We start from the raw sequence: 25,770 nt of genomic DNA on the forward strand, positions 1-25,770 counted from the left end.
CTCCACAAGTACGCAAGTATAAACACCATGGGACCATGCAGCCGTCATACCACTCAGGAAGGAGACGCGTTCTGTCTCCTAGAGATGAACGTACTTTCGTGCGAAAAGTTCAAATCAATCCCAGAACAACAGCAAAGGACCTTGTGAAGATGGTGGAGGAAACAGGTACAAAAGTATCTATATCCACAGTAAAACGAGTCCTACAACGACATAACCTGAAAGGCCGCTCAGCAAGGAAGAAGCCACTGTTCCAAAACCGCCATAAAAAAAGCCAGACTACGGTTTGCAACTGCACATGGGGACAAAGATCGTACTTTTTGGAGAAATGTCTTCTGGTCTGATGAAACAAAAATAGAACTGTTTGGTCATAATGACCATCATTATGTTTGGAGGATAAAGGGGGAGGCTTGAAAGCCGTAGAACACCATCCCAACCGTGAAGCACAGGGGTGGCAGCATCATGTTGTGGGGGTGCTTTCCTGCAGGAGGGACTGGTGCACTTCACAAAATAGATGGCATCAAGAGGGAGGAAAATTATGTGGATACAGTGGGGAGAACAAGTATTTGATACAAATCTGGTCTTGGCCATTGTGGAGAGGTTGGAGTCTGTTTGAGTGTGTGGACAGGTGTCTTTTATACAGGTAACGAGTTCAAACAAGTGCAGTTAATACAGGTAATGAGTGGAGAACATGAGGGCTTCTTAAAGAAGAACTAACAGGTCTGTGAGACCCTGAATTCTTACTGGTTGGTAGGTGATCAAATACTTATGTCATGCAATAAAATGCAAATTAATTACTTAAAAATCATACAATGTGATATTCTGGATTTTTGTTTTAGATTCCGTCTCTCACAGTTGAAGTGTACCTATGATAAAAATTACAGACCTCTACATGCTTTGTAAGTAGGAAACACTGCCGATTTTTCAGGTTATCAAATACTTGTTCTCCCCACTGTATATTGAAGCAACATCTCAAGACATCAGCCAGGAAGTTAAAGCTTGGTTGCAAATGGATCTTCCAAATGGACAATGACCCCAAGCATACTTCCAAAGTTGTGGCAAAATGGCTTAAGGACATCAAAGTCAAGGTATTGGAGTGGCCATCACAAAGCCCTGACCTCAATCCCATAGAACATTTGTGGGCAGAACTGAAAAAGTGTGTACGAGCAAGGAGGCCTGACTCAGTTACACTCAGTTACACCAGCTCTGTCAGGGGGAATGTGCCAAAATTCACCCAATTTATTATGGGATGCTTGTAGAAGGCTACCCGAAATGTTTGACCCAAGTTAAACAATTTAAAGGCAATGCTACCAAATACTAATTGAGTGTAAGTAAACTTCTGACCCACTGGGAATGTGATGAAAGAAATAAAAGCTGAAATATATAATTCTCTACTATTATTCTGACATTTCATATTCTTAAAATAAAGTGGTGATCCTAACTGACCTAAGACAGGGAATTTTTACTTGGATTAAATATCAGGAATTGTGAAAAACTGAGTTTAAATGTATTTGGCTAAGGTGTATGTAAACTTCCAACTTCAACTGTATATGCTAGGCGGTGTCAGATGAAGGCCCCAAAAAATGTCAAAGACTCCAGTCACCCAAGTCATAGACTGTTCTCTCTGCTACCGCACGGCAAGCGGTACCAGAGTGCCAAGTCTAGGACCAGAAGGCTCCTTAACAGCTTCTACCCCCAAGCCATAAGACTGCTGAACAATTAATCAAATGACCACCTGGACTATTTACGTTGACACGCATCCCCTCCCTTTGTTTTTACACTGCTGCTACTCACTATTTATTATCTATGCATAGTCACTTTACCCCTACCTACATGTACAAAATAACTAGACTAACCTGTACCCCCGCACATTGACTCGGTACCGGTACCCCCTGTATATCATTTACATTTACATTTAAGTCATTTAGCAGACGCTCTTATCCAGAGCGACTTACAAGTACATACATTCATACTTTTTTTTTTTTGTACTATATAGCCTCGTTATTGTTATTTTTATTTGACTATTTGTACTTTAGTTTATTTAGTACATATTTTTTTCACTCTTTCTTGAACTGTATTGTTGGTTATTAAGGGCTTGTAAGTAAGCATTTCACAGTAAGGTTTACACCTGTTGTATTCGGAGCATGTGACAAATACAATATTATTTTATTTGATTAGCATGTCGCCTAACAATTTTTTAATTGGTAAATGAATCTAGCCAGCAATCTAAACTTGTAGTAATCATGGCCGAATAGCGATCGGCCATGCAGGGTATGTTCCCAGGAACCCTGACCTCCAGGGGGCCCCCATTGATTTTAGTTAGTCACTTATACGCATAAGGCTGATATCTGAGTGGGAGTGACTAACTAAAATCATGACATAACGCTGACATAACATGACATAACGCTGGCTCTCTTGCGCAATATGCGCGCCTGCGGTGATATCGTTCCCACGCTGTGTGTTAATAGTGTTGCCTTTTGTTATTATGTTTAACCCACTATTGTAGCCTATAACTTCATATCCAGTTTGTATACCGACCTTTACCCGTGCAACAATGAATGGTAAGATGGTATTGTAATGGTAAGAGGTTGCGGATTGATAATAGGCGATAGAAAAAAATTGTGCAATGCCATGATAGGTTTTATAAAGAGAAAATATTGACGACTGTACAAAATATGATTATTTTTTACAGAGGAAGTGGGTGCGCTTGGACCCGACCTGGTGGCAACAATGGTTAATCTATCACCTGCAATGGAGGGCAGTCCCAAAACAGTACATGCGAAGTTTAGGCATAAACTGAAATTACCAAAAATACCAGGCTTTGTGCGACGTAAACGGAGCCCCAAACCCATAGTGGAGAGCAATCCTCCTCAAACAGGTACATTTAGCTACAGTATTAATTGGTCAGAATTTGTCTCCAGCATTCTATCTGATGTGTGTATAATTTACAGCGTTTCAGAAACTATTCATACTCCTTGACTTATTCCACATTTTGTTGTGTTCCTGCCTGAATTCAAAATTGCCTAAATATGTATTTATTTCTCATACATTACCCCATAATCACAAAATGGAATCATGTTTTTAGTTTTTTTTTCACATTTATTGAAAATTAAATACAGAAATATCTAATTTACATAAGTATTCACACCCCTGAGTCAACAGTTTGTAGAAGCACCATTGGCAGCAATTACAGCTGTGAGTCTTTCTGGGTAAATCTCTAAGCGCTTGTGTCATGAGAATTATGTTCTCAGTGTTCATAACCCAATTCAATTAAACTACTCAGTCTGCAACCCAGAATCTGTAAGATACTGGTTGAATGAAACAGACGGAGGCCCAGCTACGATAGTCAGAAAGTTTATTTACGAGAGCGCTAGTTCGTTGTACAAAACCATTCATTTTATACTAGCTCCTTACGCACATACTTTTGCACACAAACAGAATTCATACGCACATACATTTGCACACAAACAGTAGGTATCCTACGCACATACTGTATCAATACCCAGCCGACAAAGATTAGGGACCGTGAGAAGCACTCCCTGTCCTCCCTCAAACCTCTGTGGCCCCTGGCCAAGGTCGGCACCGAATCTTGCTCAGACAGTCTGTGTTTAAGATACTATAGAGACATATTGTACAGATATATTTTTTACCCTAATTCTGACTAAAACTACACACATAATTTATTATAATTCTACTGACTAAGACTACACGCATCATTAATAATAACTTGACGATTCTAATGTATTTCATTGATGATTCTAATCAATTACATCCAATTATATAGTTTCGGGGTGGAATATTCTAATCATTAATTTAAACATATAAATTCCATCAACAGCTTTCCACTCCTGGACTGTGCAACATTTCCCCATTTATCTTTTTCAAAATTCTTCAAGCTCTGTCAAATTGGTTGTTGATCATTGCTAGACAACCATTTTCAGGTCTTGCCATAGATTGTCAAGTAGATTTAAGTTAAAACTGTAACTCGGCCACTCAGGAACATTCACTCAGGAACGTTCACTGAAGCAACTCCAATGTAGATTTGGCCTTGTGTTTTAGGTGATTGTCCTGCTGGAATTCATCTCCTAGTCTGGTGGAAAGCAGACTGAACCAGGTTTTCCTCTAGGATTTTGCCTGTGCTTAGCTCCATTCCGTTAGTTTTTTATACTGAAAACTCCCCAGTCCTTAACAATTACAAGCATACCCATAACATAAATAGTCCATGTCTAAAAACATAATTCCACTTTGACATTATGCGGTATTGTGTGTAGGCCAGTGACTACCATCTCTATTTAAACCATTTAAAATTCAGGCTGTAACACAACAAAATGTGGAAAAAGACAAGGGTGTAAAGTATATAGACTAAGCTGCCTACTTTAAGGTTAATCAATGTGCATATACTATGAAGTAGCCTGTATGAAGTACTAGCCTACTAGCTCAATATATTGATTTGTCATATTTATCATCCTTAAAGAGGAACTCTAAATGAAAGAAATCAGTCATATTATATTTTCTTTCACCATGACAAATTATTGCCACAATATATATATATATATATATATATATATGTGTGTGTGTGTCACCGTTCATTGTCACGTACAGACTGTGATTGTCATAAACATTCACCTGAATTCTACTTTTTTTTTTTTTCAGATGTGGTTTTGGACTTTATGGAGAACCTGAAGGAAAATCTCTTGGTGGAGGCATGCCAGCAGTTGCTCTTGCGAGAGGACAAGCTCTTTGGCCAAGAAACCATGACGGTAGAGGGGTTGGTTCAGGTTTACAACGAGGACGATAAAGACACGCTCCAAAAAGACTATGAAACCCTGCTGCTCCACTTATGGATGGCAGTTCACACCACCTTTAGTTCCACACCCTCAGGAGAACACCTAGAGATACTTCGGAGTGCGGTGGAAACCATAACGCTGCTGGAAGAGAAGGACCAGCAATGGGAAGGGCGGCCCGAGGGCAGCAGCGAGGCCCCCGTGTGGCGGCCACACCAGTGCCGGCTCACTCACGACACCCTGCTTGAAAAAATGGTGGAATCTCGAATGAGGAATGCGGCAGTGGAGGAGGACAATATTAGCGTTAGCAGTGTGGACAGCCTGTCAACGTCCATGAAAAGGGAGGTATGTAGGATGGGCAAGTGTCTGAAGGAGGACGTTCTCAGGATTACAAGTGATGTGAGGGACTGCTACCCCCTAGACTTTGACGTGTGCAACTTGTACGTGAGACTTTACCATCAGAAGTTCTCAGCAAGGTTAACGGAACTGGCCCGCTCTGGGCTCGATGTGGATGACTGTAACTACCTCCTCTGCTATGTGAATAATTACTATCCAAAGTAAGTGGGAAATGGGAGGGCAGTTGCCCTGGATTCTTGAAGGGCTTGTTAACAATCAGTGGAAGTGATAGGGGCAATTGTGCAATCTTCTTTTAAAAAAAACAAATCACATTTAAGTGATGTCATATGTAGTTGATTTGAGTTGATTGGGCCATTACATTTAGAAAATTGCACAATTTCTCCTATCACTTCCATTGATTGTTAGCTAGCGGTGGATAAAGTTAGCTGAAGTATATAGTGGCTGTTTAAAGAACTGAACCATGGGTTATAGTTTCTCTTGGCCCATAGACTATTTACATGATGATGAATAATTTAACAAAGTTATAAAATCCTGACCTTCCCCTTTAAAAAAAGGCTAGTTTCCCTTTTTCTAAATTGTCTGCAAACTAAAATGCTGCATATTTTGCGTAGCTGATAGCTGAAGTTTTTCTACATTATCCTCCTGCCTTGTACAGTCTTTGAGTGTTTCTGAGATGTCTCGTATGGTTTCTATCAATGACATGAGGTCATTTACAACATGTTATACCCTTTTTATATCTGTTTCAGTGACATCTTAAAACACAAAGACCTTGAGGGGCACATCAACATGGAGTCTTTGGGAACTCTTTTATCTGAGAAGGATCTCACAACATTGGAGGAGCAGTATCTACTACAAAAAGAGGTAAACAGGATGCCAGAAACAGCTAAATCTAATGAACAGGCTAAATCCAATTGTAGACTTCTAGACCATCCTTTCAGAGTAGCCTGGTCCCAGATCTGTTTGTGCTGTCTTGCCAACTCCTATGGTGTGACAATGACCACTTCCGGCGCCGACCAAGATGGCCGCCTCGCTTCGCGTTCCTTGGAAAATATGCAGTATTTTGTTTTTTTATGTTTTATTCCTTACATTGGTACCCCAGGTAATCTTAGGTTTCATTACATACAGTCGGGAGGAACTACTGAATATAAGAGCAACGTCAACTCACCATCGTTCCAACCAGGAATATGACTTTCCCGAAACGGATCCAGTGTTTTGCCTTCCACCCAATACAATGGATCTGATCCCAGCCGGCGACCCTATGCGACGCCGAAAAAGGGGCAAACGTAGCGGTCTCCTGGTCAGGCTTCGGAGACGGGCACATCGCGCTCCACTCCCTAGCATACTACTCGCCAATGTCCAGTCTCTTGACAACAAGGTTGATGAAATCCGAGCAAGGGTAGCTTTCCAGAGAGACATCAGAGATTGTAACGTTCTCTGCTTCACGGAAACATGGCTAACTCAAGAGACGCTAACGGAGTCGGTGCAGCCAGCTGGTTTCTTCACGCATCGCGCCGACAGAAACATACATCTTTCTGGTAAGAAGAGGGGCGGGGGGGTATGCCTTATGATTAACGAGACGTGGTGTGATCATAACAACATACAGGAACTCAAGTCATTCTGTTCACCTGATCTAGAACTCCTCACAATCAAATGTCGACCGCATTATCTACCAAGGGAATTCTCTTCGATTATAATCACAGCCGTATATATTCCCCCCCAAGCAGACACAACGATGGCCCTGAACGAACTTTATCTGACTCTTTGTAAACTGGAAACCACACACCCTGAGGCTGCATTCATCGTAGCTGGGGATTTTAACAAGGCCAATCTGAAAACAAAACTCCCTAAATTCTATCAGCATATCGATTGTGCTACCAGGGCTGGTAAAACCTTGGATCACTGCTACACTAACTTCCGCGACGCATATAAGGCCCTCCCCCGCCCTCCTTTCGGAAAAGCTGACCACGACTCCATTTTGTTGCTTCCAGCCTACAAACAGAAACTAAAACAACAAGCTCCCTCGCTCAGGTCTGTTCAACGCTGGTCCGACCAATCTGATTCCACGCTTCAAGACTGCTTCGATCACGCGGATTGGAATATGTTCCGCATTGCGTCCAACAACAACATTGACGAATATGCTGATTCGGTGAGCGAGTTCATTAGAAAGTGCATTGACGATGTCGTACCCACAGCAACGATTAAAACATTCCCAAACCAGAAACCGTGGATTGACGGCAGCATTCGCGTGAAACTGAAAGCGCGAACCACTGCTTTTAACCAGAGCAAGGTGACCGGAAACATGACCGAATACAAACAGTGTAGCTATTCTCTCCGCAAGGCAATCAAACTAGCTAAGTCCCAGTACAGAGACAAAATTGAGTCGCAATTCAACAGCTCAGACACAAGAGGTATGTGGCAGGGTCTACAGTCAATCACGGATTACAAAAAGAAAACCAGCCCCGTCGCGGACCAGGATGTCTTGCTCCCAGACAGGCTTAATAACTTTTTTGCTCGCTTTGAGGACAATACAGTGCCACTGACACGGCCCGCTACCAAAACCTGCGGGCTCTCCTTCTCTGCAGCCGAGGTGAGTAAAACATTTAAACGTGTTAACCCTCGCAAGGCTGCAGGCCCAGACGGCATTCCCAGCCGCGTCCTCAGAGCATGCGCAGACCAGCTGGCTGGTGTGTTTACGGACATATTCAATCAATCCTTATCCCAGTCTGCTGTTCCCACATGCTTCAAGAGGGCAACCATTGTTCCTGTTCCCAAGAAAGCTAAGGTAACAGCTAAACGACTACCGCCCCGTAGCACTCACTTCCGTCATCATGAAGTGCTTTGAGAGACTAGTCAAGGACCATATCACCTCCACCCTACCGGACACCCTAGACCCACTCCAATTTGCTTACCGACCCAATAGGTCCACAGACGACGCAATCGCAACCACACTGCACACTGCCCTAACCCATCTGGACAAGAGGAATACCTATGTGAGAATGCTGTTCATCGACTACAGCTCTGCATTTAACACCATAGTACCCTCCAAACTCGTCATCAAGCTCGAGACCCTGGGTCTCGACCCCGCCCTGTGCAACTGGGTCCTGGACTTCCTGACGGGCCGCCCCCAGGTGGTGAGGGTAGGTAACATCTCCACCCCACTGATCCTCAACACTGGGGCCCCACAAGGGTGCGTTCTGAGCCCTCTCCTGTACTCCCTGTTCACCCACGACTGCGTGGCCATGCACGCCTCCAACTCAATCATCAAGTTTGCGGATGACACTACAGTGGTAGGCTTGATTAACAACAACGACGAGACGGCCTACAGGGAGGAGGTGAGGGCCCTCGAAGTGTGGTGTCAGGAAAATAACCTCACACTCAACGTCAACAAAACAAAGGAGATGATTGTGGACTTCAGGAAACAGCAGAGGGAGCACCCCCCTATCCACATCGACGGGTCAGTAGTGGAGAAGGTGGAAAGTTTTAAGTTCCTCGGTGTACACATCACGGACAAACTGAATTGGTCCACCCACACAGACAGCGTTGTGACGAAGGCGCAGCAGCGCCTCTTCAACCTCAGGAGGCTGAAGAAATTCGGCTTGTCACCAAAAGCACTCACAAACTTCTACAGATGCACAATCGAGAGCATCCTGTCGGGCTGTATCACCGCCTGGTACAGCAACTGCTCCGCCCACAACCGCAAGGCTCTCCAGAGGGTAGTGAGGTCTGCACAACGCATCACCGGGGGCAAACTACCTGCCCTCCAGGACACCTACACCACCCGATGTCACAGGAAGGCCATAAAGATCATCAAGGACAACAACCACCCAAGCCACTGCCTGTTCACCCCGCTATCATCCAGAAGGCGAGGTCAGTACAGGTGCATCAAAGCAGGGACCGAGAGACTGAAAAACAGCTTCTATCTCAAGGCCATCAGACTGTTAAACAGCCACCGCTAACATTTAGCGGCCGCTGCCAACATACTGACTCAACTCCAGCCACTTCAATAATGGGAATTGATGGAAATTATGTAAAAATGTACCACTAGCCACTTTAAACAATGCCACTTAATATAATGTTTACATACCCTACATTACTCATCTCATATGTATATGTATATACTGTACTCTATCATCTACTGCATATTGCCATCTCTATGTAATACATGTATCACTAGCCACTTTAAACTATGCCACTTTATGTTTACATACCCTACATTACTCATCTCATATGTATATACTGTACTCTATACCATCTACTGCATCTTGCCTATGCCGTTCTGTACCATCACTCATTCATATATCTTTATGTACATATTCTTTATCCCTTTACACTTGTGTGTATAAGGTAGTAGTTGTGGAATTGTTAGGTTAGATTACTTGTTGGTTATTACTGCATTGTCGGAACTAGAAGCACAAGCATTTCGCTACACTCGCATTAACATCTGCTAACCATGTGTATGTGACAAATAAAATTTGATTTGATTTGACCATACACTCTTAGAAAAGAAAAACATTATTTCCAATTCTAAAGCACTCTGAAAGTAGCCTGGTCCAAGATGTTTGTGCTATCTTTCCAATCCCTACACTCTTAGAAAAAAGGGTTCCAAAAGGGTTATTCAGCTCTCCCCATAGGATAACCCTTTTTGGCTCCAGGTAGAACCCTTTTGAGTTCCATGTAGAACCCTTTCCACAGAGGGTTCTACATGGAACCCAAAAGAGTTCTACCTGGAACCAAAAAGAGTTCTCCTATGGGAACAGCCAAAGAACCCTTTCGGAACCCTTTTTTCTAAGAGTGTAGGGTTTGGCAAGATAGCAAAAAAAGATCTGGGACCAGTCTACTTTCAGAGTGCTTTAGAATTAGAAATAATGTACTATTTTATAATGTTGCATGGACTGTCTTTCAGAACCGTAGTGTCAAGCTTACAGACTCGTGAGGACCTGTGCTATGTTGTTTTCAGAGTAAACTCAGGACCTGGTTCTCCAATGCGCTCAGTAAGGAGGAGGAGGGTTGGCTCAGTGGAAAGAGTCCAGAACTCATTGATGGGTACTGCTTCTGTCCTCTGGCCATTGACATCATACAGGTTGAAACCTATTGGATTACTACTACTTTTTCTAGTACTTTTCTGCGTTCAGCCCTACTCTGTCTTTGACCTGAACATGTTCTTCTTTGTTTTCATACTACAGATATGAAGTAGCGTTTTCTCCCGCATGGTTTTATACAAGCTTCATATTAACATGTCAACCTTGACAAAATCTATTTAAACTGACATTACCCTCCAAAACCAAAGTTTGTCTGATATTTTCAAAACAATGAGCACCACAAATCAGAAGTATTTAATAAATGCACTGAATTTCATACGTTTCTACACTGAATTGAGTTGACATGGAATTAATCCCATCCCTGCTCTAAGCTATGTTGACTGTACAGGGTCAGGTTGTATGTGCTAATACTGTATGTTGTTCTGTTTACTAGGCTGTTGATGGGGCCATGAGAGAGGCCAGGACTATTCTGGGCAGTGAGGCTAAAGCCCAGAGAATCCTGCGTCAGCTGGACAGCTTCTTGATAAGGTAGTGTACCCATTCCTTGTAGCTCTGACCACTGGGTCGTGCTCCTTACGCACCAAATGGACTGAAACAGACTGAAACAGAGAGAGACTACCTGGACTTGTCCAATAAGTAACACTGATTTTCCTTTTCCATTGCAAAACATTTTGGTTATGTGCCTTAATGAACACATCCTGTCGTAGTTGAACGTTTGCTTTTCCATTGTTCTTCTGAACTTAATCACCAAGTTTCTATTGAAAAACAAATAACTTTTTCCATTAAGTTTGAATGGTTTGGCTTAGGCCTGTCCACACTGGGCAAAATAATATTTTACTGATGAACATGCACGTTGATATCCAGCATCATGCTCAAAGCCATTCAATTAGCTTACTGTGTTCTGGTTTCACGGCCACACAGACAAATAGCATAATTCTACATGACCTTTTTCCTGGGAAAAGTTGGTAATTCAACCTTGGTGTTCTATCTACACTGTCTTGTTGCAGACTGTCTTTGACCTTGTTTAGTTTATAATGGATATGCATGCTACAAATGAGTAATATGCACTGCATTGTTACTATTCAACATTTTACCAGAAGAACCTGGAATGCCTGTTGACATTTTGTACAATGTATATTTGCAGCTATAAGAGCTCTCTTGAAGAATTTGTGAAGAGAACAGGGGAGAACACTCAGGCAGTCGTGAAAGCTAATCTGGTTAGCATCGAACAATTCAGGTAGGCTAACGACCGTTGAGTTGAAAACCTACAAACCTCAGATTTCCCACTTCCTGGTTGGATTTTTTTCTCAGGTTTTTGCCTGTCATATGAGTTCTGTTATACTCACAGACATCATTCAAACAGTTTTAGAAACTTCGGAGTGTTTTCTATCCAATACTAATAATAATATGCATATATTAGCAACTGGGACTGAGGAGCAGGCAGTTTACTCTGGGCACCTCTGGGCACCTTTTCAACCAAGCTACTCAATACTGCCCCTGCAGCCATAAGAAGTTAAGTACTTTACGCCACTGCATTTAACCCAACCCCTGCGGGCTGCCTTAATCGACATCCATGTCATCGGCGCCCGGGGGAACAGTGGGTTAACTGCCTTGCTCAGGGGCAGAACAACAGATTTTGACCTTGTCAGCTTGGTGATTGAAAGTACCTTTGAACTGCCATTGTCATTCTATCCCTCCAATCCTCCCAACCTCTTATTTGACTTCATAAATCCAACATTGATGTCATGACATTGGATCCTCCTTTACAGAGACTTCATAGTGAGAAGAGATGAGTCAATCCCAGAAGAGACCAAGACAAGCTGTATGTCCACATTGGCAAACCTGAGAGACTGTGGCTACGGATACTTCACCGGCCCCATACATGAGGAGCTCAGGGTAGGCTACACGTGACAGCAGAGACACCAAACATAATAGTCTAGCAATACTCCAATGTACAACGTCACATCTGCACCGTTAATTTGGTTAACTTTTGGCATCTAGTTCAAAATCCCACAGCCTTTCTCAAATTAGATGATTTTGCCTTAGCAACGAGTTAAATGGCCTCTGGATAGCACCATAGTTAAAATCTAGGTAACAGTTTACTGTCCTTATGCATGCATTCATATGCCCTTATAACAGCTATATAACACATTATAACATTTGTCATAAGCTGTCGTAAGTAATGTTCAAGACTTATGAGTCACGGCATGAGATGTTATGAAACCGATTATAATGGGTGTTATAAATGAATGTTCATCCTGTTGTCATGCTCTAATGTCAACTGTTAATAACAACTACTATTATAGTCTTCTTGACATCTTATGTCATGTGTTATTACATGCTACATTAGATTCTACATACCAAATGTAGTAACAGGATGTTGTGTAATTTACCAACCTCTGTGTATATAGAATGTCATATGCCCTGTTAGATTCTGGGTTAAACTTGGAACATTGTTATACTCAGAAGTATAGTATCTGAGGAGTGATAGAGACTGTTTTTTACATCAGAAGTTAATGGTTATCTGTAGGAGCCCGATGGCTTTGGAATGTGTTGGGTGGACGGGAGGAAGTCACAGGATTGCTATAGGGGATACAAGTGGCGGTCTTTGGATTAGGCATCAAGGGGGTTGAGGTCAGATCCCCTTAAGGGAGAAACAATGGTTTATTACCCAATCACTTCGTCTCCCTGTCGAACCATAATAGATGTAAGGATTGGAGAGAAGGAGTTGTGCCTAAATTGGAGTATATATACACTTGTGGTGGTGGAAACATGTTTTGTCTAATGCAGCTGTATTGATCCTCTGGGAGGAATTTAACTTGGTTAAGCTTTCATAGTGTTCGTTGAGTTATTTTCTCTGAGAATTAGAACCTAATAGCCCTTATAGACTGTGCATAGATACCTTAAATAAAGTGACCTTAATTTGAAGTGTCAGTTATGAATGTGCTTATACCACAGGATGAGTTGAGAGTATCACAAAACTTTACCATTCAAAGGATCTCCAAGAAACATGGTCAAATGGGAGCACAGATGTACTTCTTTATTTATTTAAAAAAAGGACCCAAAAAAGGACCCACCAACAACTTGCCAAAAAAACAACAACATTGAAGCGAAATGGAAGCAAATAGAATTTGACAACAAAATCAACACTGCTGGGGCACAACAGGATTTGTGAAGGCTGTGAAAAAAGCAAGATGTGCAGGCTACAGTAACAATGACAGCTATAGTATTTACAAATGGCTAGTTAATCACGTACTGAGAAGCTAGATAGTTGATGTTGCAATTATAACATTTTGTTAGCCTAACGATGGCTAGCTATCCTGCTAGCAATCTGCTGTTTGGGGTTTTAGGCTGGGTTTCTGTACAACACTTCGAGATATTAGCTGATGTACGAAGGGCTATATAAAATAAACTTGATTTGATTTGTTAGCACGAACTAGCTAGCTAGCTAACTTCACTAACTACAAGTGGAATAAAAAAAATACTGTCAGCAGACGGCTCGTAGCTGGTCTGCACTTTTCTGCCACAATGGGCTCCACTGCCTGAGATGTCAGGATGTCTACAGTAGGCACACAGGAGGTTCAGTGAGGGCTGATTCTTCTCTGCACCCGGAACAGGTCTGGTGGTTCTTTCATCGAGGCCCCGTGTAACAGCAGAGGGGTGTCGACTCTGCCCGGTGTTAAGGGTGGAGACCTCGGAGCGGGCAGCTGGGTGGGGGTCTTGCCCTGTGTCGAGTCACTCCCTGAGAGCAGTGGACATCGCCATTCAAACCGGTCCAATATCCTATCAACGGTCTCCCCTAAATTTCTATCAAACTGGGTCAAAAATCCTCTGGGTCATTTCTAGGCAGAAACCAAGTGGCGCTCATTTCTATGATTTTATGAAATAACATACATTTAAAAAAAAAATGCTAATGAGTCTGTGCCTCTGCAGCATGTTCTGACCACTGGTGTCAACTGCTTCAAGGTCAGATATTGACCTCTCCATGACTTCCTGTCTCCTCAGGTGCAGTACCATAGGCTGTGGACGCAGGCCTGGTTTACTGGGGGTCAGATGGTACTGGATGAAGTTCTGGGGACACTGGACAGACACATGCAGCAATTCACAGACCTCAAACCCATCTGTATGGAGGTAAGATTACACTCACACACACATTGACCTTACACACATAGTAACATTACACACATAGGGACATTTGTGTGTGTGTAGGAGCTGCTGGGCCGGCTCCACGTGGAGATGATGGTGGAGTATGTGAAGAGGATGATGAAGAGGAAGATGAGGCTGAAGAACAAGGAGCAGCAGGAGGCAGCAGCCAATTTACTGGCTGAAGACAGCAGCAAACTGAGCACCTACTTTACTGAAGCGGTAAGCACTGAAGACGCACACACACACACACACCTCATATTGCAGTTAATATAGCTTGAGCGTGTGTGTTCACAAACACATGAAAGTAACAGCGTTGTTCTTGCTTTGACCCATAAACTACACAAACACTTCAAAGCTTTGACTTTCTATGTACTGTATTGTTCTTCATCATCACTTTCACTTTCTTTAGTCTCTGACCATTCTGCATTCCTTTCTTGGTCTTCCTCTTGCTCTGCAGTGTGTTTGCTCTATTTCTTCTCCTCCTTTCTAATTTGCATGTCCTCAGCCTGTTTCTCCTTTTTATTTCTCTCCTCATTCTCTGTCCTCTTCCATTCTCTTCTCATGTCTTTCCATCTCTCTTTTTCTCTCCTCCGGAAAAATGCACTCGCTCTCTCGCCCTCCAATATTTTTCTCGCCCTCCAAACCTCCCGTTCTTTTTCATTCCGTCTCTTTTTTTCCGCTATGTCCTCCAGCCTTCTTTTTCTCCTCTCATTCGGTCTCCGTCTCTCTGCTTGCTCATGTTTCTGTTTTCTTTCTTTCTCCAGTCTCTCATTCCCCTTTTCTCAACCAACTTTCTCTCCATCCCTCTTCATGCCTTTCATGAGGAGCTTCATCTTGAGCTACACTTCCCTCATCACCTTGTGACGGCCCTGAATTTTTCTAAACCGTCTCAGTGCTTCTCCTTCTAATAGGGCGCTTCCCCTTTAATTCCCCATTAAATAGCCAGCATCAGCTGCGCAAAGGTGAAGTTGTGATTGAGACATGAATGAGGATGTGTGCAACCCTCAGTTCATGAAGCTTCGCTATTCCGTTTGTTTTGTTGCCTTAACGTGTGTTTGGTAGCCTTAAAGCGAGTTTACCCAGGATTGGATCCACTCTGTGCGTCTGTGGACTACACCTCTCCGTTGTTTAAAGTGGCCTTTTCTCCGCTGGAGATATGTTGGCGGATTGGATTGTATGACTGACCGACTGACTACAACTTTTTGTACACGGTATTTCATTTGTTTTGGGTGATGTATACTGTGATTTATGTAGTTGTGAGGACGTATTAGTCTTTGATACGCTTTATAGTTGTTGTAAAATAAGTGTTATTTTGAGTGTATGAATATACTGGGTTTACGCTACGGACCAACGTTGCGTGACTAAGGTCACTGGAGTCCCTGAACTTATTTACCAGGCTGGACTCTTTTTATGCCCGAGGTACAGGACATTTCTAAATGAACATAAGCGCATTAATTGTTATATTGTTGTGTGTGTGTGTGTGTGTGTGATCATTTATGTTGTTAATACAACCACGCAAAAGAATACACTTGTTTGAAGTTCTTTCCAATGTTTTAAGGGGTTTTTGAAAAGTATATTTCCATCCTGACTTTTACATAAGTCCTTTGTATTGGTGTGACTTGACGGACCAGATGGGACTCATTACCTCCCAAACCAAAAGGAGAAACCAATGTTTTCTCTGGTAGGCACAACCTAAGTGGCACCCCTATAAATAACCTCAAGTCAAAACCGTTACAACCTGTCTGTCAGAACCTTCCTCCAGCTTTCTCTCTCGCTGCTCTATAGCAGGCCAACCTCATCACTCCACCCCTCCATAATGAATGTTCTGTAAGATATAGGCTATCTATAAAATAAAGAATATGAGTGTTAGCAAGCCTATGTTTTTCTAACACAAGATGATAACAAATGTATTCAACTTCTTTCATAAAAACTTTGGAGTACTTTAAATGAAATTATGGGCAGAAAGACATTCAATTCCATCTTTCATTGAATCAGATGGCTTATTCATCACAAAACCATTTGATGTTGCAACTGTAATTATTTTAATGCTGATGCTGATGATTCAACCATACACGCATCAGCAACCACAGCTAATGAAGTCACTGAAACCCTTAACAAAGAGTTGCAGTCTTTTTTGGAAATAGGTGGCCAGTAATAAACTGGTCCTGAACATCTCTATAACTAAGAGCATTGTATTTGGTACAAATCATTCCCTAAGTTATAGACCTCAGCTGAATCTGGTAATGAATGGTGTGGCTGTTGAACAAGTTGAGTAGACTCAATTACTTGGCGTTACCTTAGATTGTAAACTGTCATGGTCAAAACATATAGATTCAATGGTTGTAAAGATGGGGAGAGGTCTGTCCACATTTTAGAGAAATAAGCTTTTATTGTATGTTTGGAAAATTTCAGGGATCTTTCATTTCAGCTCATGAAACATGGGACCAACACTTTACATGTTGCCTTTATATTTTTGTTCAGTGTAGTATCAAATGCAACTTTATTTAAAGTGAATGTAAACATCTCAATACAGTAAATTATACATTTTAATGCCATAATACAGTAAATGGAAGACATTAAATATATGAAAGTATGCATAATCTTACCTATCCACTGTCCACAGGGGTCCAAAATAAGCTGGCTGAGTGAGGTCCTCCCTAAAATGGCGGAGGTGGTCAGACTGCAGGACCCAGGAAGCATCCAGCTGGAGATCGTCACCCTGGCTAGGGACTTCCCAGACCTTAGGTGAGACAGACAGACAGATCCTCCACAGGCTGAAGACAGATGGAGAGTTTACATTCACATAATCACAGAACCCCAGTCACATGACCTGGTACCAGTGTTGTAGTCGAGTCACTAAATCACTGAGTCCCCTGTGCTCGAGTACCTATGGCTAAATCCGAGTCGAGTCTAAGTCCGAGTCACCAATGGTCTATGGCTGAAATCCGACTCCCAGTGCTCAATTCTGAGTCACTGGGTCGGAGTTTTGAAGTTCGACACGGTTCTGGTCTTCTCCTCTATATTTCTGATACATATTTGACATGGCACTACGCTCTTTGCACCATCTGCTGAAAAAACGTTTGAAAGCAAAACAAATGATTCAGGGTTGTTTAGACATATTTGGTATTTTGGTTACTGAAGTTTTTTGCTTGCTCGTACTGCCGGCTTACTGGCTCTGTGCTTGTCTATTGCTAGATTCGCGCCTCTATTGATTTGGCTCGGATATGGTAGATTAAATCTGCCCAGCTACAACTAGTGGAGGGCTGGCGGAAAGATTTTCATGTGAGCGTCAAAGATTTTCCTCCTGTTGCCCAATGGTCATAATTGCCTGCAATATACAGTAGCCTATGAAACAAGGTAATTGATACACAGGCTCACACACATTTTATTTTTTATATAATGTTCAATAGTTATGTCAAATCAATCATGATGTTTTCAGGGGATTTAACCTTTATTTAACTAGGCAAGTCAGGATGAATGGTCTCTAGATGAAATTAGCTCCTATCAGATTGACCAGGACCCGGTTTCCTGAGAGCAATGGAATTTAGGCTTACCTACAACAGCCTAAAGGTGTAACATGCGTTTCCCAAAACACCACGCAGAGAGAACGTTAGCTAACTGTTCTCGGATCAGTGCTCTCTTTCTAATCCTACCCTTAACATTATCATTATTGCACAATACTGACCACGGATCAGCTACTCGAGAAATATTATCACCTATGGCTACAAATATTGATGCGGCTTGTTCTAGTGTTTACCCTGTAATGATGTACTGAATCTGATCAAGATTTGGCACATCATTGTGCACGTTACACAATACACATAATTACATATATATTGGAGGTAAAAATTACAGACTGTAGCATACAAATAGCTAAATAGAACTCACTTGAATTAACATGACCTTGATTTCGAAATCATTCAAATTACACTATAAAGGTCTATGTAGCCTATAATGTACAGTATCTTTTAATACAGTCATTTCATTTGAAGTGTCTTTTTGTCCTTCGCTTGTTATGCAAAGAAATGGGCAACTTTCTATATTTGTAGTCACTGTCACATTAGTTCTGAAGTTATCGGCCGGTCACAGAAAGACAGATCTACTGTGTACGAAGGGCCAAAAAAGCTACTAACGACATACTTAGCTGTTCTACGAGTGGCAGTCGATGATAAATAACGAGCATTTTCAAGAGCAACTTTAGTAACAATGGTTTTGGGAAACAGCTCAGAGATCTAACGATGCTCCTACAAAGGTTTAAAAGAAAATGGACGTTGTCTTAAGATGCTTTTGGGAAACCGGGCACTCATTATTATTTGCAATCATGTTTGTAATTGCCCACTGATATTAAAGGGAGACTTGTCAGAACCTGGCTATGGGATGCAGGGTGGAAATTGGAAGGGTAGAGTGAGACGACAAACTCAAAGACAGCCTACTTTTCTATACTGAAGGGGCTAGAGAGACAAATAGCTAGACTATAGTTTTACTATTAATAACTATTGTTTTCAATTTCGTAAAGCAGTTTGTGTTTCTTAATCAGCCAAAGCTAAAAAGTAGGCTGGTGACTGGTGGTTACAGGGAAGAAAGAGTCGCTTGAGCGATGTGTAGCCTATGATTGGAGGCAGAGCCTGCCTGCCCACACTCATCGCATGCTCCCCCACAGATCACCAGCTGATGTAGGCTGTGTGTGGCGCATTGTTCCCACTGCTAGAGAACAGAACCCTCGCTGCTCTGCGCACACAGTGCTACTAATATTCTGCTTATCATCGTCGCCTATCCAGTGCAAATACAAGTCAGGAGAAGGTGAGTCCGAGTAACCAATGGTCGAGAAGGTGAGTCCGAGTAACCAATGGTCAAGAAGACGAGTCCGAGTCACCAATGGTCGAGTCCAAGTCGAATCAGGAGTCATGAAAATCCTGGACTCGAGTACTACAACACTGCCTAGTACTACTTTCACAGTACCCCAATCACAAGACCAGGTACTGCTTTCACAGTACCCCAATCACAAGACCAGGTACTGCTTTCACAGTACCCCAATCACAAGACCAGGTACTGCTTTCACAGTACCCCAATCACAAGACCAGGTACTGCTTTCACAGTACCCCAATCACAAGACGCAAGACTAACAAAATGGGTCCCTCAGATTAAATGTGGAGTTTGCCAAGTGTAAAAGCAAAATCTGCGTGTGCCTCATATAAGCAGAGGGTAGATCCATGAAAAGAGTGCCTTTTGCATCCCTTTGATACACTACATGTCCACATACATTTGGTCACTGCTCGTCGAACATCTCATCCCAAAATCATGGGCATTAATATGGAGTTGGTTCCCCCTTTGCTGCTATAACAGCCTGCACTCTTCTGGGAAGGCTTTCTACTAGACGTTGGAACATTGCTGCGGTGACTTGCTTCCATTCAGCCACAAGAGCATTAGTGAGGTCAGGCACAGATTTTGGGGGGTGATTTAAGTCTGGCTTGCAGTCGGCATTCCAATTCATTCTAAAGTTGTTTGATGGGTTTGAGGTCAGGGCTCTGTGCAGGCCAGTCAAGTTCTTCCACACCGATCTCGACAAACCATTTCTGTATGGACCTTGCTTTGTGCAAAGGGGCATTGTCATGCTGAAACAGGAAAGAGCTTTCCCCAAACTGTTGCCACACCGTTGGAAGCACAGAATCATCTAGAATGTCATTGAATGCTGTAGCCCCAGATTATTATCCCTCCTCCACTAAACTTTATAGTTGGCACTATGCATTAGGGCAGGTAGCGTTCTCCTGGCATCCATCAAACCCAGATTCTTCCATCGGACTGGCAGATGATGAATAGTGATTCATCACTCCAGAAAGCTTTATATCACTCTAGCCGACGCTTGGCATTGCACATGGAGATCTTAGGCTTGTGTGCTCGGCCATGGAAACCCGTTTTATGAAGCTCCAAACAAACAGTTATTGTGCTGACGTTGCTTCCAGATGTAGTTTGGAACTCGGTAGGGAGTTTTACAGCTGAGGAGAGATGATTTGTATGTGCTACGCACTCGGCGGTCCAGGTCTGAGCTTGTGTGGCCTACCACTTCACGGCTCAGCTTTTGTTGCTCCTAGACATTTCCACTTCACAGTAACAGCACTTGACCGTGGCAGCTCTAGTAGGGCAGAAATTTTACCAACTGACATGTTGGAAAGGTGGCATCCTATGACGGTGCCACGTTAAAAGTCACTGAGCTATTCAGTAAGGCCATTCTACTGCCAATGTTTGTCTATGGAGAATGCATGGCTGTGTGCTCGATTCTATACACCTGTCAGCAATGAGTATGGCTGAAATATCCGAATCCACTCATTTGAAGGGGTGTCCCACATGCTTTTGTATATACAGTGCATTCGGAAAGTATTCATACCCCTTGAGTTTTCCAATTTTTGTTACGTTACAGCCTTACTCTAAAATAGATAAAATTTTAAAAAATGTAATCAATCTACACACAATACTTCATAATGACAAAATTAAAACAGGTTCAGAAATGTTTGCAAATGTATTAAAAAATAAAAAACAGAAATACCTTATTTACATCGGTATTCAGACCCTTTGCTATGAGAGTCAAAATTGAGCTCCGGTGCATCCCGTTTCCATTGATCATCCTTGAGATTTCTACAACTTGATTGGAGTCCCCCTGCGGTAAATTAAAATGATTGGGCATGATTTGGAAAGGCACACACCTGTCTATATACGGTCCCACCGTTGACAGTCCATGTCAGAGCAAAAACCAAACCGTGACGTCAAAATTACAACTGCAGACGCTCATGTTTCTGTTGGTGGAGGTTCCTCTCTTGGAAGACTTTGATGCTGACAGTGGTCTTCAAGTCTGAGAAAACATAGACCAGGGATCAACTCCTGGTTGTCTAGACAACAGCGACAGAGGTGAGACGATTAGTAAGGGGGAGAGTTAAGACGGAGATGAGCTGGAGGAGCTTGAGGACGACTCATCACACAGACCCACACGTGTCTCTGTCTATGTCTGCCTGCCTGCTAAAATGATATACAGGAATGTGAGCCTCATTTAAAGTAGTAAGTAGGTATACACCATGTCTGACTTCCTTAGTCCTATAAGTACTGCACATGCATATAGTCATACATAATACACCAGTAAAGTATCTTTTATAAAATGTATATTTGTGGGTAATTGTGTGTTATTCACCAACATGTGGACTTGAACTTCATTGTGTGAGTCATTGGGTCCTGTGACATTTTGATCTCTGCGTTTTCGAGATTATACATGTATGTTGCTATTGTGAGGTCAACAGACGTTAAGTAGCTTTAATTAGCCTTGCATAGGTTGACAGGATATTATTCTATTCAGTATTCAATCAATTCTGCCCCACATGGGAAAATGTCAATGAATTCACTGATGCCATTTATTGTATCGTATGCAGATTCAGTTTGTTATCTTTCCATAATGTTGGAGAGCAAGGGGTTGTGCACTGTTACTAAAATAACATTAATAATCAAATCGCATCTGACTATATATATATTATTTATTTTAAAAATATATAATAATCAATTAGTAGTACAGAATTTTCGGTCTCGGATATGTATTTTTAGCAATACATTTTGGGACAAGTGAATAGAGCTTTTGAATGAAGGACAACTGGCTAAAAAAAGTTAATGTCAAGACCTGCACTCTGTACAGCAACTTCACTCAAGTTTAGCATGACTTAGACATTTGGAACTATGTTGATGAACCATAATGGACTACAATGGACTGTTTTGAACCACAGGCATGTGAAAGTAAGTAAAACAAAATGTATACATATTTGGACAAATTAATATTTGAGCTATATTCCAACCACATTCATTTATAAAAGTAACCCAATTTAACAAATCACACACAAACAGAAAAATATTTGAAAATGCAATTCAAATAAACAAAAATGTCCTTATGTAGACAACATGTGTACACCCCTAACTTTACCATCACCTAAAATTAGGATCAGGTGCAAATGATTAAGGAATCATCAAAGAGTACCTTGGAGGGCCCAGCCTTCCATAAAGATTAGAAACTTGGTCTGGTTTGGTCGTAACCATATGGGTGTGTGGTAACACATCATGCAAAGATCAAAAGACTCCGAGGCCCTCAAAAGAAAGATAATTGATGTCTGGGAGGTGTAACAAATCCAATTCGAAGTACATCATTCCAGTGTCCGACGGATCATTTCAGACCAATGGCAATCTACCTAGGACAGGTCGTCCCACCAAATTCAGCCCAAGAGCTGACCGAAAGATGCTCATAGAAGTCTCTAAGAACCCCAAGGTAACATCAAGGGATCTACAGGCCTCTCTTACCACAATCAATGACAGTCAACTGTCAGAAAGAGACTGCACAAACTTAGCCCACATAGGAGGTCAAGAAGGAAGAAGTCTCTGCACTCAAAAATGAATATCAAAACAAGACTGGCGTTTGCCAGACAACACCTGGGTAAAGACCAAAACTACTGGAACAATGTGCTCTGGACAGATGAGTCAAAGGTGGAGTTATTTGGCCGCAATGCCAGATGCCATTCTTTGGCAAAAACGAAATACCGCTGTTGAACAGAAGAACCTCATACCAACCGTAAAGCATGGTTTGGGGCTGCTTTGCTGCCTGAGGGCCAACTTGCCATCATTTAGTCAGCAATGAATTCCATATGGTACCAGAGAATTCTTGAGGAGAATGTGAGGCTATCTGTCAAAAAGCTGAAGCTAAACCGAACATGGATCTTGCAACAGGACAATGATCCAAAACACACAAGCAAAGCTATAACAGAATGTCTCAATAAGAAGAAATGGAGGGTTATGGAATGGCCGAGTCAAAGCCCAGATCTGAATCCTGTCGAAATGCTGTGGGGGGACTTGAAGCGGGTCGTGCATGCAAGAAATCCCTCGAACATGACACAGTTGAAGCAGTACTATAAAGAAGAGTGGGAAAAATTCCTCCCAGTCGATAGACAGTTACAAGAAACGACTGCATTAACTTATTTCAGCCAAAGGGGGCAACACCAGCTATTGAAGCTAGGGGTGCACTATGTAATTGCATTTTTGTTACTTTTTGATGAATAAATTATTACAAAGTATAATCTTAAAGTTTCATTTGTTAAAAATTAGGTTACCTTCATCTGTCAGTGTTGAAGTGAAGATTACATATCCATCTGTCCAAATATTTACAAAAAAATACCACTTTCCAGGAGTTGTGCTTACTTTTTCACATGACTGTATGTTGATGAACTATAATGGACTAAAATTGAGTGTTTTGAACTCTGTTGATGACTGTTTCTTTTGCTCTTCCACCTTTCTCAGTTGGAGACATATTTCGGCTCTGCTTTCCCTCAAAGCCAACCTATCCACGGCTGATGTCCGAGGTATCAAAGAGAGCCTGGTAGAGAACCGGCCCACGGTCACCACCTTCAAAACCATCCCACCATTCTTCTCCAAGGTCCCAGCGGGCAAAACTTGGTACATGTGCAGACCAGCGTGCATCTGTTATGGGGGAAGGGGGTTTTCAAGCCAGGATTAGACATTGGGCAATCTACCCATTTTGGCGCTCCTCTCGAATGGCTACAATGGTACTGTATGCACATTCACTTAGCAAGTCTACTTTTGTGTAGGTGAGTGTACAAGTGGAAGGGGATAGATGTCTATGTGTGGGTGGGGACATGTGCATCCCACAATTGTGATTAAATAATATCTGCTTGCCTGAATGTTGATTCTCTATTAGCGGTTCCTTTGTCAAAGGTCGCTATCCTTTTGGAGGAAGTTCTATCAATCTAATGTGAAAGGAATTAAGGCATTAGATAAAATATATATACAGTGCCATCGGAAAGTATTCAGACCCCTTGACTTTTTCTAAATTTTGTTACGTTACAGCCTTACTCTAAAATTGATTAAATTACATTTTTTCCTCATCACACACAATACCCTATAATGACAAAACGAAAACAGGTTCAGACATTTTTGCAAATGTATTCAAAATAAAAAACAGAAATAGCTTATTTACGTAGACCCTTTGCTATGAGACTCAAAATTGAGCTCAGGTGCATCCTGTTTCCATTGATCATCCTCGATGTTTCTACAACTTGATTGGAGTCCACCTGTGGTAAATCCAATTGATTGGACATGATTTGGAAAGGCACACACCTGTCTATATAAGGTGCCACAGTTGACAGTGCATGTCAGAGCAAAAACCAAGCCATGAGGTCGAAGCAATTGTTGGTAGCGCTACGAGACAGGATTGTGTCAAGACACAGATCTGGGGAAGGGTACCAAAAACATTCTGCAGCATTGAAGGTCCCCAACAACACAGTGGCCATGATTCTTAAATGGAAGAAGTTTGGAACCACCAAGACTCTTCCTAGAGCTGGCCACCCGGCCAAACTGAGCAATCAGGGGAGAAGGGGCTTGGTCTGGGAGGTGACCAAGAACCCAATGGTCATTCTGTCAGAGCTCTAGAGTTCCTCTGTGGAGACGGGAGAACCTTCCAGAAGGACAACCATCTCTGCAGCACTCCACCAATCAGGCCTTTATGGTAGAGTGGCCAGACAGAATTCAATCCTCAGTAAAAGACACATGACAGCCTGCTTGGAGTTTGCCAAAAGGCACCTAAAGACTCTCAGACTCTCAGACCAATATATATTCAAACAAGATTGAACTCAATAACCAAAAAAGACCTGAGGTTGTAATCACTGCCAAAGGTGCTTCAACAAAGTACTTAGTTAAGGGTCTTAATACTTATATAAATGTGATATTTCCGTTTTAGTTTTTTATACATTTGCTAAAATTGATTAAAACCTGTTTTTCCTTTGTCATTATGGGGTATTGTGTGTAGACTGATGAGAGGGGAAAAAACAATTGAATCAATTTTAGAATAAGGCTGGAAGGTAACATGTGGAAATAATTTCCTGCTGCAATTGACACTTTATGCTCCTCAATGGACAGGTCCCAACTTCGTATGGATCCATGTGTACGGGGGTGGTCTTCTAGTTACAGGGACAATTTCCCTACCTGGGATGGGGACGTTTTTTTTCCCGGGAGGGAAAATGGAAGACAACTGGAGGTCTACTTAGAGGAAGATGGAGCAGTATGTGTAGCAGGGTAACTATCATGGTACATCTACGTGGATAATGGACAGGCATTGATTATGGTGGTACTGGTAAGTATGTCAAAATGGTGGTAAGGATAGTGGTATCTCAAAATATAACCTACAGTTGAAGTCGGAAGTTTATGTACATCTTAGCCAAATACATTTAAACTCAGTTTTTCACAATTCCTGACATTTAATCCTAGTAGAAAATTCCCTGTCTTAGGTCCGTTAGGATCACCACTTTATTTTAAGAATGTGAAATGTCAGAATAATAGTAGAGAGAATGATTTATTTCAGCTTTTATTTCTTTCATCCCATTCCCAGTGGGTCAGAATTTTACATACACTCAATTAGT

At 42.0% G+C, this 25,770-nt stretch overlaps 1 protein-coding gene across 1 annotated transcript; it reads left to right on the forward strand.

Annotated features, from left to right (window-relative positions):
- The first annotated feature begins 4,751 nt into the window (after nucleotides 1–4,751).
- Nucleotides 4,752–23,852, forward strand: LOC120024254 (tumor necrosis factor alpha-induced protein 2-like). The gene is made up of 9 exons (XM_038968449.1): nucleotides 4,752–5,338; nucleotides 5,885–5,999; nucleotides 10,096–10,218; nucleotides 10,611–10,705; nucleotides 11,947–12,073; nucleotides 14,183–14,308; nucleotides 14,387–14,542; nucleotides 16,947–17,068; nucleotides 23,636–23,852. The coding sequence occupies exons 1-9, from the start codon at nucleotides 4,752–4,754 to the stop codon at nucleotides 23,850–23,852; spliced, it is 1,668 nt and encodes a 555-aa protein (XP_038824377.1).
- Nucleotides 23,853–25,770: the final 1,918 nt, after the last annotated feature.

This window comes from Salvelinus namaycush, chromosome 29, assembly GCF_016432855.1.
Source record: "Salvelinus namaycush isolate Seneca chromosome 29, SaNama_1.0, whole genome shotgun sequence".
In the NCBI taxonomy this organism is placed as follows: domain Eukaryota; kingdom Metazoa; phylum Chordata; class Actinopteri; order Salmoniformes; family Salmonidae; genus Salvelinus; species Salvelinus namaycush.

Bases quoted from the DNA above. Each gene is read 5' to 3' on its own strand.
- LOC120024254 (XM_038968449.1), top strand. From the start codon at position 4,752: ATGACGGTAGAGGGGTTGGTTCAGGTTTACAACGAGGACGATAAAGAC. The intron at 5,339-5,884 runs GTAAGTGGGAAA...TATCTGTTTCAG, and splicing joins GTGAATAATTACTATCCAAA to TGACATCTTAAAACACAAAG. The intron at 12,074-14,182 runs GTAGGCTACACG...CTGTCTCCTCAG, and splicing joins CCATACATGAGGAGCTCAGG to GTGCAGTACCATAGGCTGTG.